The sequence below is a fragment of the Parasteatoda tepidariorum genome, chromosome 12 (assembly GCF_982258835.1).
Source record: "Parasteatoda tepidariorum strain Cologne lab strain chromosome 12, Ptep-v5.0, whole genome shotgun sequence".
Lineage (NCBI taxonomy): Eukaryota > Metazoa > Arthropoda > Arachnida > Araneae > Theridiidae > Parasteatoda > Parasteatoda tepidariorum.
The window spans coordinates 33560886-33577283 of NC_141766.1; the positions used below are offsets into that span (position 1 = coordinate 33560886).

General features: G+C 27.8%; 1 protein-coding gene across 1 annotated transcript in view; it reads left to right on the top strand.

Moving 5' to 3' along the window:
- The first annotated feature begins 3236 nt into the window (after positions 1 to 3236).
- LOC107440928 (Y+L amino acid transporter 2) overlaps positions 3237 to 16398 on the top strand; it is a 56885-nt gene continuing 43723 nt past the window's right edge. The window contains exon 1 of the mRNA XM_043041019.3: positions 3237 to 3863. Within this exon, the coding sequence (XP_042896953.1) occupies positions 3272 to 3863 (592 nt within the window). The 5' untranslated portion in view covers positions 3237 to 3271. The remainder of the gene's footprint in view (positions 3864 to 16398) is intronic.

Below are 16398 nucleotides of genomic sequence, written 5' to 3' on the forward strand. Positions count from 1 at the left end.
ATTTACAAAATAAAGTTTGTCGCCGTATTTTCCTAGGTGGTTCATTTCAAAAATATCATCCAATAAATCTGCTGCAATATTTTGCAGTTGTAGTTGTTTATTTACGTCACACTAGAGCTGCACAATGGGCTATTAGCGACGGTCTTAGAAGCGTCCCTTATGATGATCCGAAAACACACCGTCACAATTTTAATCCTCTTTGGAGAGGATGGCTTTCCCGCTTTCGTAGCCCAATGACCTGCACTCAAGTTCGAGCACTTTACGGTAGAACAGTTTAACGAGGTCCGATTCCGCACATCCTCTGTGCTTTCCTAGCTTGATCAAAGTGATCACCCACTCGCGCATTGATCGTAGATAGTGATGCTTGACTTCGGTGTTCTTCTTGGAACCGTGTCTTGCGATCAGTCCAAGGGAGGACTTCAATTTTTTGATTTTTAGGCACGAAACATGATTTCCGCCCTACGGCGTGACATGGATGATACTTTTCGCATTAAAGGTAATGGAAAAGCATTTAGTTATGATAGATTTAATGTCGACCTTGCTACAAACTGGCTCACCTAGATATTCATTTGGATCCAGGAGCGAACTCGTGACCTATCACTCTGAACGATAAGTTGGAGCCATGTATAATAAAAAAGCGGTTTGAAATGATTGGTGTACCATAAACGCACCATAAAAATATTTTGCGATGGTGCACCTTTTAGTAATATTATTTTGATTCAATCAATCACAAAATAAAATTCGTCATTGTATTTTAGACTATTTACTACAAAATTATCATTCAAAAAAATGAGTTCAAATCTGCTTCAATTTTGGTGATTTTTTTTGTACGAAACATGGTTCCTACCCTCTTTGTGACATGATCGATATTCATTATTTAACGTATTCTATGTTACATAATGGTCCACTAAATCCTGATTTGGATTCAGGATCGAACTCATGGCCTATCGCTATGAACGCGAAATATGAATTGTACTTCATCATTAAGCATCGTCTAAGAACACTGATATGCTTTATAGATAACGAAAAGATAAGAATATACCCTGTTTTTCATATTAAAGCTTTGTTACTAAATGAGCCTAATCCTTCACTAAATTTCTTTCGCGTTCATTCAAAATTTGTTTTTTAAAAAGTTTAAAAATAAATTTTAGAAATGCAGACAAATAAAATTTGAATTGTTCTAAGTTTTTTCCCTTTATAATTAGATTTGAACTTAAATAAAGGAAACAATCATTACATATTTTTTTTCTGTGTTTGTAATATCTTGACAGCTGCCAATTTTATTTTTTGATTACACAATATTAATTTGTTCAAAAAGGCAATTTTTTCCACGTTCGTAAACTTTTTTGCATTGTTCGTTAAAAATTTGTTGATGAAAATTTTTCTAAGGCAGTTTCGACGTTAAAATATTACACAAATTAAAAGTTTTTCATGTTGGCTTGAGTTGTTTCAACTTTTGCCTCTTGTACCTGGACTTTGAATTTATATAAATCATTAAATTTCTAATAAGTATGATTTTGAACTGATTTTATTTATTCGAAGAATTTAAATTTCACTTTTTGATCATATAATTTTAATTTTTAAAGGAAAAATTTAATGTAATTTTTGTTATCCCTTTAATTTTACTGCTTAAAAATTTTTCGAGTTTACAATTACAGACAAATAAAATGTTTTAATTTTTTTGCAGGCTTGTATTTTTGCTGGCTTGTACTTTTTTTAATATTGATTTTGAACTTAAATAGAAGTGCATTTCATTGAAATTTTTTACAGTTTAGATTTTGAACTGATTTCTTACGATTGAGAACAATAATAATATTAATTTTTGGCTATAATTTAGTTTTTAAAGAAAATAAATAAAAATATTTTAATATTTTTAATGAATAAACCATCTTTAACATCATTTCTTCTTCTATACTTATTTATTTATTTCAAATATGAAATTTTAATTCTTAAATAAAACAAAAATATTTTAGTATTAATTTTAGAAATTTAAATTTTGAACTAATTTTTTACTGTTGAGGGCAATATTAATTTTTCTCTTCGGTTGCAGTTTAGTTTTACGAGAAAAATAACAAAAATAATTTAATACTCTTAATTTATGATTTTTAAGTGTATGAACAATATTAATTTTATTTTTTGGTTATAAATTAGTTTTAATGTAAATAAATAAAAATGTTTTAGTATTTTCCATAAACAAATGAATCCTTAACATATTTTCTTTTTCAATATCTATTTTAATTTTTGATCACATAGTTTTAATTTTTTTAAGAAAATTAATACAAATATTTTAATATTTTCCATAAAAAAACAGTTTTTAATATTTATTTTTTAATATTTATTTATTTATTTTGAAAATATAATTTTAATTCTTAAGGAAAATAAAAATATTTAAATATTTTCCATAAACAAACTGTTCCCTAGCATCTTTTCTTTTTAAACATATATCTATCTTGATTTTTGATTACTTTTTTTTTAATTTTAAAGAAAATTTATTAACCATTTTAATATTTTCCGGAAAAAAACCACAACTTAACATTTTATTCCTTTTAATCTTCGTCTTTTACCTTTTTTGGATAAATTTTGAACTGACATAAAAGTATAAATCAATAAACTTTTTAGGATTTTAAATTTTGAACTTACTTCTTGCTATTGAAAACAATAGTAATTTTATTTATTGGTTACATTTTAGTTTTTAGAGAAAATTCATTAAAACATTTTAATATTTCAAATAGATAATATTTTTAATAGATAATATTCAAATAATAAACAATATTAATTTTACTTTTTGGTTATAATTTAGTTTTTAAAGAAAATGAATGAAAAGGTTTTCATATATTTGATAAATGAACCATCCTTAGCATAATTTCTTTTTAAATATTTACATATTTATTTTGAAAATATAATTTTAATTCTTAAAAAAAATATTTTAATATTTTCCATATTCTTTAACATCTTTTCTTTTTCAACGTACATTTATTTTAATTTTTGATTATATAGTTTTAATTTGAAAAAATTATTCTTTTAAAGAAACCGCTTCATAGCCTCTTTTTCTTTCCCAACATTTATTTATTTATTTTTTGATTGCATAATTTTAATTTTCAAAGAAAATTAATAAAAAAATATTATTATAAAAGAATCATCCCTTAACACCTTTTCCCACTTAACTTTTACTTATAAAAGTGCTTTTCCACCTCAAATCATCACTTACTTTGGCGATCAACCACACAATACATTCTACGCACCCGCCAAGTTGTAAAAAATTTCAGGGCGCATGTGCGCAGCCCTTCCAGAGAAAGAGCCGAATGAGGGAGATCTTTTCACGCACAGAACTCGGAGAAGAATATTCCAAACACATCCCTCCGAAATGGCCGACTCACCGAACACCGTCTCTACAGAAAACGTCAAGATGTTAGAAAAAACATCCCCCACCGAAAAACCCCCTGCCAGCGATGTCATCTGCCTAAAACCGAAGATGACTCTATTAAATGGGATAACAGTTATAGTAGGAAGTATTATCGGATCTGGAATATTTGTAAGCCCGAAAGGGGTCTCAAAAGGTACCGGAAGCGTTGGCCTATCTCTCGTGGTATGGATCACTTCAGGAGTTTTTTCGATGGTTGGAGCCTATTGCTATGCCGAGCTGGGCTGTATGATTACAAAAACAGGAGCTGATTATGCATATATCATGGAATCGTTTGGCCCATTTGTCGCCTTTTTACGTTTATGGGTCGAATGCATGATTGTCCGTCCATGCTCTCAAGCAATAGTTGCATTGACCTTTTCCTTTTATGTTTTGCGACCCATTTATCCGGACTGTGAACCACCTGATACAGCTATTCGTTTTTTGGCCTGTTTATGTATCTGTAAGTATTACTTTTAACTGTTACTTAGATAATTGGTGGTAGGTCTAACTTCATGCTCATGCTGTTTCCTCAAAATCTATTCTCCTTTTTTCATGTGATATATATTTATAAAATGTATTTTGGTGATAAAATTTAGCAATTTTTTTATGTAAGAGCACCGAAAAGTGTAAAGTGTAATCACTTGACATTTTTTCTCTTTGAAAACAAGTGTTAGTAATGTATACCCATGCTGTTTCCATTAAATACATTTTCTTTTTTTAAATGATATATATTTAAAAAAATGTATTTCGGTGATAAAATTTTGCAATTTTGTATAACAGAATCACTCTTTTCAATATTTTTTGTGTTTCCAGTAAATACTCCTTTTTTCCAACGATATATATTTAAAAAATTTGTTGAAGTGATGAAACTGCGCAATTTGTTCACGTGTTTGTCTTTAAAAGTTGTTAAAGAATTGGTATTTTTTAATTGAAACGATGCCAAAACGTGTTTACTAAATAAAGAACGTGAACAGCAAATTTACAAAGACCCTGATCAGTTCAAATATTCAGAATTGGTTTACAACAAAATGTTTAATTAAATGCTCAAGTTCTAATATTCTAAAGCAAAGGACAAATTTGAATGAAGAAATTAATTCATAAATTGTCTGAGTTAAATTTTAGGTTTCAGATACTGTAAATATATAAATTACGAGGGATTTATTTTAAATAAACTATGAAAATACTTAAATTATTTCACATCTATAAATATTTGGAATATTTAGAAATAGTTTTAGAAAGTTGTAGTTCTAATATTCAAACAAAGTACATTTTTGAATGAGGAAATTAATTGATATTATTGTTTGTGTTGAAGTAAAATTCTAAGTTTCAGGCCATCTAAACGTTGTATTTTATGTGGCTTATTTGAAGGAAAATTAGAAAACATGAAACTTTTAATTTTTTCTAACTATTTTAAAAAACAAAATTCATTTAATGACTATTTGAAAATGATCGAACATGGCGACTTTCTAAATTTAAAACTTATACCTTGTGATAGTTGAGATATGGTGAAATAAAATAATGCGATTAAGCAACAAAAGAGTTTCTCTTGAAGTGTTAATTTTAATGAAAACAATCTTAAACTGAATTCTAAATACAGAAAAACGCCCCATTTAAAATCGTCAAAATATATAAGTGTACACTTATACTAGTTTTTGCACAATGCGAATTTTGTAGTTTTCAGTTCAGGCTTAATGTTAGGAAATTTCTTCAAGCTTGATATTTATATGAATTTAAAAAAATATACTAAACACATTTTTAATATAGTCTCTGATGAATAGATATTAAATAAGTATGAAACCCTAAATTTTACACAAAGTTTTAATTACGCTTAATATTAGAATAATTAATTTTCTACGTGAAGTCTTTAAATAACTGTTTTCATTGGGAAAAAAGATATTGTAAACAAGTTTCTGATATAAAGCTTTTTGATTCATTATTTGATATAATTTAATTATCATTAAAATGTATAAAGTTCATTGAAATATAATGCATTCTTCCTAAGCTCTTTAACTAGTGTGTATTATTCCATAAAAATTTCTATTTTTAAAAACTTTTTAGATTCTAATTTTCTGCAGGTTTTATACTTAAAAATATTCTTTAAGACATTTTAGTTGTAAATAAAATACTAAAAGTTTTGTAACAGTTTTAGGAAGTATTAAATTGAAATTTTGAATCTTTTCAGTGTTTTGTCCCTGAAAAATGTAAACTAGATTTCCCCGCAATTTTACTCGTGAAGTTAGAGGACAATTTTCTACTTCTAAATTTCAGTGAAGTAAACGGAGAAAATTTTCTAACTTCCTTCATAGTTAATTTACACTAAGCGATGTCTGTAATTTATTGAAGCTCTTATTAAATTTGCATAAATCATATTTCTATGTTTGAAAGCTTTCTAATTCATAATTTTCTGCAAATTTTGTACCGAAAACAGTCTTTAAAAACGTTAGTCATAAATAAAATGCTAAGAGTTTTGTTATAGTGTTAGAAAATACTAAATTAAAATTTAGAATCCATTCAATGTTTCTCCCCTGATAAGTGTAAACTCGTTTTCCCTGCAGAGTTCTTACTCACGAAGTTAGAGGATAAATTTTCTACTTTTAAATTTCAGTGGAGTAAACGGATAAAATTTGCTAACTTCCTTTCCGGAAAATTTAATAAGTGGTGACCGTAATTTATACAATTTTCATGAATCATATTCTATGTTTGAAAGCTTTTTAATTCATAGTTTTCAGCAGATTTTGTACCAAAAACATTCTTCAAAAACGTTAGTCATAAATAAAATACTAAGTTTTGTTATAGTGTTAGAAAATATTAAATCAAAATTTAGAATCCATTCAATGTTTCGCCCATGATAAGTGTAAACTCGTTTTCCCTGCAGAGTTCTTACTCACGAAGTCAGAGAATAAATTTTCGATTCCTAAATTTCAGTGGAGTGAACTGATAAAATTTATCAACTTCCTTTCCAGAAAATTTTATAAGTGGTGACCGTTATTTATTGAAGTTCTTATAAAATTTGTATGAATTATATTCTATGTTTGAAAGCTTTTTAATCTGTAATTTTCTGCAGATTTTGTACTTAAAACATTCTTCAAAAACACAGCTAGCTATAAATAAAATGCTAAGAGTTTTATTATAGTTTCAGTAAATATTAAATTAAAATTTAGAATCTTTTCAATGTTTTGCTCCTGATAAGTGTAAACTCGTTTTCCCTGCAGAGTTCTTACTCACGAAGTTAGAGGATAAATTTTCTACTTCTAAATTTCAGTGGAGTAAACTGATAAAATTTGTTAACTTCCTTTCCAGAAAATGTAATAAGTGGTAATAATTTACAGTAGTTTATTGAAGTTCTTATTAAATTTGTATAAATCATATTTCTATGTTTAAAAACTCTTCAATCTCCAATTTTGTACTTTAAAACATTCTTAAAGAAATGTTAGTTGTAAATAAAATGCTAAAAGTTTTGGTGTAGTTTCAGAAAATATTAAAATAAAATTTAGAATCAATTCAGTGTTTTGCACCTGAAAAGTGCAAACTAGTTTTCCCTGTAAAGATTTTACTCGTGAAATTAGAGGATAATTTTCTTTTTAATTTCAGTTGAGTAAATGGAGAAAATTTGGTAACTTCTTTCACAATTTATTTCGTAAGTGGTAACTGCAGTTTAATGAAGTTCTTATTAGATTTGTATAAATCATATTTTTATTAAGATACAATCTTTTAATATTAAAAATTATCACAAAGATATAAACTAAATCGTAATTTACAGAACTAAACCGGTATACATAATTAAAATTTTTAAAAGTCTTTGTCATAAAACATGCTTTATATTAACCCGGATGCCCGTTTGTTTTCGCAATAACAAATCGTCCAATTATATAACTTTTCTTACAATATTTAAATTCGTGCCAATTTTATGTATGGTCTCCTACTAGTAGTTGTTGCAAAGTTATTTTATTTCTGTGGCCTTTTTTACACAGGAAAATGTCAGCAAATCTTTTTTTTTACACTGTTTTAAAATAGTATCGATGGTTATTGGGCATGTTTATTTTGAAATTTCCATAGGCAATAGGACTAAATCATTAATTTAAAAGCACTTCCTTTTTTATGTCACTAATATGCGTATGAAAACTGTCATTGAGAGGAAATTACGGATGTATCTATTTGGAAATAATACTAAGAAACAGTATAACACTCAACTTTTGAAACATTAAGACTTATCACTATATCGCCCGAGAACTTCATTTAATGATTCAAGTAATTTTCAAAAATGCTCAAATTTTATACATGTTTCGAAGATTCGAAAGAAGCATTCTTTCGAATATTTCGTTCGAATAGCTCGATATTTTTCAGATTTTTCTAAACTTATATCTTTGAATAAATTAAATTTTAAAAATTGAATTAAATCTTAAAACAAAAAGTCCTGACAAATAGTTTATACAGGGTATTCCGTGATAATTGCTTTTAACATTTTAGCTCAGAAATAACAAAAATACTAATAAAATCGAACGAATCACTACTAACGAAAATGATATTGTAAACAATCAAAACCTGCTTGATTGATAAATGAAACTTGGTGTTTCTAATAATCAACTTTTAACCGTTCTCCGTTTCTCTGACGATAAAATAGATTTTAATGTTTCCAGTCCTTATAAAACCGGTGTATTTCCTTAGATTTCGATATTTATATTAATTTACGACCAATAATATGCATAATTGTTTTTCAGAATTTAAACTTTGAATTTAATCTCAAAATATAAATGTCGATAAATTCAATTTTGCAATTTAGCTAAATATTTAATTGAATACAAATGAAAAATAAGCACATTAGATTCCTCGAAAATTCACAATGTGCTTAGAAATATTTGAGCTTTTCTGAAGCTTTTCTTACAAAGCTTTTCTGAAATAAATTCAGTTTTCAAACAATACATTTATTTCCTGAATTCTGATCTTAAAATTACTACAATTTAAGAGCTTCAAACAATCTTTCATCCTGAAGATTAAAGACTAAAGATGGGATTATTCTGGATTAAATGAACAGGCTAGATATTAAGAGAATAGGCGAAAATTTTGCTCAGACTAAAGGGACTTGCATGGAATGCTAGACTATAATGACCTGAAAATACATCCGCAGATATTAAATGACGTCATTCAAACATAATTTAATTGAGGTAACAGGAAAGATTCGAAGTCTGGATTAATTTATGTCCTCTAGAAATATTAAAAGCAAAGAGTTGATTTGGAATCTAAATTCTTAAGTTGAAATTTGTAAAATCTATAGAATAATTTGTTCTATAATCTATAGAATAGTTGGCTTTTCAAAAGATTTAAATAGTCTCCAAAATTAAATTAGTAAACTTCCTGTAAGTATTTATGATTAATTTAAAATTTTATAATTCTTATAATTTTAAAATCAAAATTCTAATATTGATTACGATGAATTAATTAAAATTTAATGAATTACAGTAACAGAGATGCCTACTTGCTCCGGACAGCAAATATATATTTTAAAGTGGTAGTTTATCAATTGTGATTCTTGGTTTAATAAATTCAATTTAGTAGATTCTTATCCACCACTATTTCTAAATAATTTGTAGGCTTATATTAATCACCACTTTATAGTACTTATGTCATACTATACCACATATAAAGCAGACAAAAATTGTTAAATATTTGCAAAATTTACTTAGTTGTTATTTACCGTTTTTTTAAATTATTCTGGCGTGTTCGGAGCAGTTGGTATCTCTGCAGTAATGTGTAATTAAGTGCATTTGATAAATTTTGGTAATTGGTAAATAGAAAAACTGAATACCTTGAATAATTTTCGATCATATGATTGGATTTTCACGTATTAAGGCTCAATCTTAATGGTTTGAGTACCTAACATAAAATATGCTAATTAGCTCAGACAGTATTTTAAGTTGCGAAATCGGAAACAAAAGCGTGCTTTCTCTAACTAAAAATTCCCTTTTTTAAGCAATTCGGATTCTTGCCTCTTAAAATATGCAGGTAGCAGCAATCTTTTAAAATATGGTCCCAATAGTTTAGGCGGGAGAGCTGTTGGAAGTTTTAATCCCTTAATGATAATTTCACGTTTTGCGTAGGACACCGTATTTTGAGAACTTTCTAAGCTAATCGAAAATTTTTTTTGCTCATTATGATAAAATTCGCTCACCCAAGGATTCGTTTATCCGAGTAAAAACTATTTATTAATAACTATTTATTTTTATTAAATTATTTAATAATAGTCTGAAAAATTTTGAATTGTAATGTATACAAATTTTTATATCTTTTTAAAGTATGTAATTTTAAATAATAAAAAATTTCGAATTGTAATGAATGCGAACTTGTTTTGAAAAAAATGGTATCAGCTGATTTTAGAAAATGTTTACTTAGTTAAGGTCTCTCACTTTTTCTTCTCATAAGGGGTTTTACCACATTAGTAAAGAAATTTTTTTTTTATCTCTTAACCCTCTGACACAGATGGTACACCTGTGTCCCTTTTATATATTTTTTCTGACACTTAAATTACAAGTAAAAATATATTTTCGCATTTTTCAATTATAAAAAACAGTCAAATAATTACTACAAACAATCTGTTAGATTATCGGAATTATATTTGTATTAAAATATAAAATCCAATAAAAGTAGTTTGAAAATTTGTTTTTTCACTCATATTAAAAAATTTATTAATAATTGATTTTGTAAATGAAAGAACTTTTAATGATGAATTGGATCTAAATAACTGCAAGTAAGTGCAAATTTGTAAAATTAATGCTTGAAAGTCAGTCGTCTTCAGAAGATTTTGCACTTAACGTAGAGAAAGACCCCGGTGTTTCATGCTGTATTTCTTAACCATAGATTATGAAAATGCTAAATATAATATTTTAGTAAAATTTAAAGCGGAAGCAAGTTGTAGCTATAACAAGCTGGATCCGAAAAATTTGCCCAGGCTTCTAGAACATTCGCGTCTTTGTAGACCTCTGATCATAAATCAAATTTACAAAAAAATCAAATATTGATAATTTAAATGATAATTTTGATTTATATATGCTCGAAACAGGAGTGAAAGCGAGACGGAACACAGAAATTGCTGGTAGTAAAACTATTTCATTCACAGCTAGATTTTGGGAAGAGTCAACCTATTTATTTAAAATACTATTCAACATTACCTACTTCAGAAACTACAACATTACCAACATTACCTACTAAAGAAACAAGCATTTTAATATATATGCTATAATTGTAAAAAAATTTCGGTAGCTACAGATTTTTTTTTTCTCGAACAAAAATTCTAGAATAAAATGTCTTTCGTGCACTGTTAGAAAATTTCTGGGAAAAATGGTTAAATAACAATTTAGTGAATGGTTATTTTACCATATTTAATCCAAACAGTCAAATAACCATAAATAAAATGGTAATCAAACTGTTAAGTTTGAGAAAAACTGTTTATTAACTGCTTTAACCTAATACGGTTAAACAACTAGAATCTTATCTCATCAACTGGAACCACCTAATGAAGCTACTTAATTCTTTGCACCTGAGTACATATCATAGCAGAGCGGGCTTATCTGTCAATCTCATGACCGGCAGAACTGGAGTTCGAGTCCTAGTGTTGACACCGCAATATTTCCTCCATTCCCTTCAACAAGAATTTCCAGTGTCCGGCACTCTCCAATGCCCATTACCTTACGGAATACCAAGCTCCTATGTCTAGTTAAATAATTATTTATTTTTAACTTTTTATGAAAAATGCTAGTTGCAAATGGTTAAAAACCTGCATAGTTTTCTATTCATGGTTTTATAACCGTACTTTTTGTAAATGTTTTAAAAACCATAATGGAAAAAATGGTCTTCACCGTAATTTTTACGGTTAATCGAATGGACAGACAGCTGCCAGTTATTTTATCATAATTTCAAAATGAAAATTTTAACTGTGTACAAGTTTTTGCTCTTTTCCGTCTTGATATATATATAGGTTTTTAGGTCCTGGCTCGGAAATAAATTTTAAAGTGTATTTAAATATAACATGTTAGGTAAATGATTGCATCAAATGATTTTGCACTTTTCTTAAAGAAAGGTTTATCTGTTTTTAAAGAATTTTTATTTTGTTTTGCTTTTTTCTAAGAAACACAAAAAATATTGTGCTCCTAAAAAATGAATAAACGTTTCGAGTCAAAAAAATGAACATATGGTTTTGACAATGGAGTGAAAAAAATTGTATTACTTCGACTCCCAGCTAAAATGTTCCATTTAAAAAATAGCGAGAAAAATATAACTGAACAAATTCGGTTTATGTGAGACAGATAAGACTTTGCCAAGTCATTAAAACAGTGCACAGAAGTTCTGATAAAAACGACAGAGAACGAAAATATCTTTGGTTTAAGTTGATATAAAAACCAATAAATTTTTTTTGTTTAAGTAATTTAATAAGGGTATTTAAAGTTATGCAATAATTAGATTTATTAATTTGTGTTATTAAAATCTAAGTATTAGTAATACATGAATGTTAAGCTTACGTAAATTACATTAACATTTTTATTTCTTGTCTAAAATTGCTTTATGAAATTTTTTATGCATGAAGGTGAAGTTCATAAAAAATTTATTAAAATATCACAACTATTAACCAGATAAATATATTTGTATGATCAAATAAATATTATGGCAGAAAGTATGATTTTGCAGAAGTGATAGCAAATTTTTTTGAAAACTGCCCAATTTCGGGTTTATGTATGATTTGAAGTGTAGAATTCTTATTACTTAATACAGTGAGGTTAATCTAGATTTTTTTAAAAAACATAAAATTTGTATAAAAATTTAATTTTTGCGAAAATATAAACTTTTATATTTAATGTTTTTGTTTAAAAAAAAAATGCAAATCAACAAGTGAGCTCTTTTAAATCCGAAGCACGTATTGTTTTCATTTGGCGCAGCCAATTCATAAGCCAATTCATGTTTTCTTCAACTATAAACTCATATGCCAGCACTCCGTTTTAAAGCACAACTTTAAAAAATGCTTATCAAGAATTATTTTTTCTATATGAATATAACCTAAATGATTATTAATGAAAGCATACATTAAAATTATGATTTCTTTCATTTTTAAGTTCAACCAGAAAGTAATTTTTTGAAATGTAGAGAAAACAGTAAAAAAGCAATGTAGATTTTTCAATATGATTCATTTTAATGTTTCAATGCAATATTTATTTTTGAAAAAAAGATCTTTAGCGAAATTATTTTCGTGTAATGTAGAGAAGGTAGTTTTTTTAATGCTTAATTTTAATATTACATTTCAAATATATCTTAAAAAATAATTCACCCTAACATACTATTCAACTAACGATGTAATTAAGGAAAGTTATTTATAACATTTGAATTTATAATATCATTAAATTATTGCCGAGATCATTAAGAAGAATTAGTAACAGAATTTATATTTTAAACGTGATGAAGACGCTTCTTTAATAACTTTTTTTTAAATAAACAGCCTTATGTTTATTTTTTTCCCTCAAGAACCATCCGACCAATTTTGTTCAAATTTTTTATTTTTGGCATTTCAAATTACACAGTTTAAGTTGTTACAAAAAATTGTAAAAATTACTTCATGACATTATCTTTAAATATACGAATTTCGTAATGGTGTGCCAAAGATTTTTGATTTATTAAAAACTTCTCGAGATGTAGCCGACCGTTCTCCTGACTTAACTAATGGGACGATATTCTCAATTACTCTGGAACTATTTTTGATGATTAAAAATCCAAATCCGTCCCCAAAAGTGTTTATTCAGAGAAAGTGCAAATCGTATTAGTATCTTGAATTTAATTTATAATTATCATTACTTAAATTCAATTAATTTATAATTATCATTACTTAAATTCAATTAATTTATAATTATCATTACTTAAATTCAATTATTAGAACGAAAGTTATTTAAAGTTATATTTTATTTTTGATCACAGTATACGCTCCTTGTTAGTGCAGTTTTCCTCATTCACTTTGCAAATGTAATTAAAGCACTCAACGTTCTAACATTTTTGAAACCTTATTTTGCGTTAATTTGTCTTATATATTTAAGTATTTCTAACATTTTGAATTAAGTTTTAAAATAAAAAATAATAATAAAAGAGTTTTGAACAACTTTTAAACCTGATGCTTGAACAATTGAATTTTTATTATTTCACTTAAGATAGTCCTTTTATTGGATACCAAAATGTCGTTAGTAGCAAGTTTCATTGCTACATCAGATGTTTATGGGATATTCTTCTTCCGCTTGTAAGTGACTCGTCAATATTCTAACGGGGAGGTAATGTTTGAATAATATCAGAAAGGTTGCGATTTAATGTAAACCTATCTATAAACTCTTGAATTCAGAAATCAAATTCCGCCATTTTTCATCCAAAATTGTTTTCCACGGTGAATTTTTAAATTTTCTAATAAATTAAAACATTTTTTAAGGTTGCTTTTTCACATTTCAAATTAAACTGCATATTTTTAAATCAAATGCTCGTTGGAGTTGAAGTCGCATTTGAGGAATATAAAACACATTAACTATTTAAATTTAATACGATTTGATTAAAAATTTAACAGTTGAAATATCATTAAATTAGTTCAGGCTGCTCATAGAATTTCTTTCAAACATTATTTTGTCAATGGTGGTATATGGGATCTACCGAAGAGTGTGTTAAAATATATCAAAAATTAATATTTAATAAACATAAATAAAAAAACAAACGCTATACGTATGTTCCAACCTAGTGACTCCCGTCAGTCTCTGAAGATAACAAAGCTCGTTGACTAACCAGACTCCAATCTGTTTTGCCAATGAGTTTTATTATCTTCAACTAAAAGCAAAATTTACAAAATGCAGTAATTGCTAAGTTATTACAACCTTATTAAAGTCTCAAATTGAACCATATCGCTCAAAAGGGAACCATTTTGAGTTTGATTACACGATATTGTGACTCAAATGCGGCGGCATATTGTTCAATTTAACGACATTTTTTCAAATCCCCATCCGGATATTGTCATTTGTCATTCGAGTATCAGAAAGGCAGATTTGTTGACCACTGTTTCTCAGGGGCACTATATTACAGTTTGTCTAAAGTAAGAACTCCCCTAGCCATTCGTCTAGACACATGGCGGTGACTATGGTAACAAGGTAAAACTATTTCAAGCAGGGGTGTGGGATCACTGTTTAGGGCAGACTTTGAGTCTGGTCTGCGAAAGAAAGGTAATCTTTTTCTCCGTTCTACTGTGTTAGCCCTAGAGTGAAGAGAAGCTACCCTCCTTTAAATGCGCTCTTTTTGTTTCCGTAGCAGTAGACTGCCTCTAGACTTTGGCGGAGGAGTTCCTACCGTAGAAAAACTATAGGTGGTTTCACGCTGCTCCCACAATAAGGAGGACATATCGCTCATGGGCTGCAATAGCGGCACAACTAAAAAAAAAAAAATCAAGTTTTGAGATAAGTGGGTTTAAAATTTTCATTGCTAAGCAAAATGCAAACGAAATGCTTTAATTTGTTTTTAGCGAAGATTACCTTCAAGTTGAATTATGAGTTGTGCTAGTATTGCTGGTGAAAGACTATGCATTGTTAGATTTACACCTGTTAGTCCAAAACGCATGTTTTTTGAATTGTGCCACAATTGCAGCCTATGAGTGATATAATACAGAGAAGAAAAGGAAACGAACATCCGTGCCTTGTTCAGTATTCGAATTCTAGACCTTTCGGACACGAGGTCGGCAATTTAGTACCATAAAAAATTTATTGCAAATTTGTAGGATATTTTGGTTTAAAATATTGATAATTGTCAACATTGATCCTATTTTCGTTAAAGAGTATTATTTCTTGGCTTATATTTATTAATTTACACAACTACCAAGCTTAATTTATAAAAATTCATTAATCCAAACAAATTTGTTCTTGTGTGCAAAGAAAGATCGAAAAGATAAAGGGCTAGAAAATTCATTGCATTATAGGAAATTCCAATCTTTCACGAAAGGAGTTTGCCGGCGTTCCTTCTTTCTTTTTCCGGAATTAAAATTCTTTTGTGCAGGAAACGAAGGCGAGGAATAAGTTCATATATTTTGAGGGAGATGTGATTTCGACAGGAAGAATAGGGGGGGGGGGAGAGAAACCATTTGTCGACTGACCTATCAGAAAGCTCAACAATATTAGATCGATAATCATAAGCTAAATATGTCGTCATAAGTAGAAAAAAAATTATAAAATATATAAATAACCTTATTTTTACGTAGTTTTATTTGCAAGAAAATGGTTTTGTAAAATATTCTTTTATATTTAAGTTATTCAAGACATAATCTGATCGATAATACAGATTTATTTAAACACACATTTAATTCGCTTTAGGTCAAAGACCTGGTATAGAGCAAGGAACTTAGTCCAAAATTCAGCATTAAGAGGAAATATGCAATTCTTCTCAATTTTTATTTTTTAAACTTTCTTTTCGTGTGTACATTGATCAAAATTGAGTACCTTAATAACTTTTGATCCAGTAATCGAATTTTTATAGTGTCAACCCAAAATATGCTAATTAATTTGGGCAAATGATATTTTAAGTTAGAAACTAGACACAAAAACGTACTTTCTTTAAATAAATTTTTTTCTCCTGCGGATTCGGGTTTCTGATCCCCAAAATAAAGGGGGCAGCCGCAAAGATGGTTCTAATAGTTTGGTTCGGAGAGTGGCCCAAAGTTTGGCCCACTTAATGCTAATTTGACTTTTTGCGTATTTCACCATATCTCAAGAATTTTTTAAACAAATTAAGAAATTTTTGCCCACAATTATAATACTTGTTTATCCAAAGATAATTCCATGCAAAATAGAACTTTTAGTAAATATTTATAATTTTTTATTTTATTTAATAATGGATGAAAACTTTTTGAATTGTAAGGCATACAATTTTTTTCATCTTTTTAAAGAATGTAATTTTAAATGGCAAAATTACTGCCAATGGCAAACTTTCTCGAAATTGGTTGAATAGTT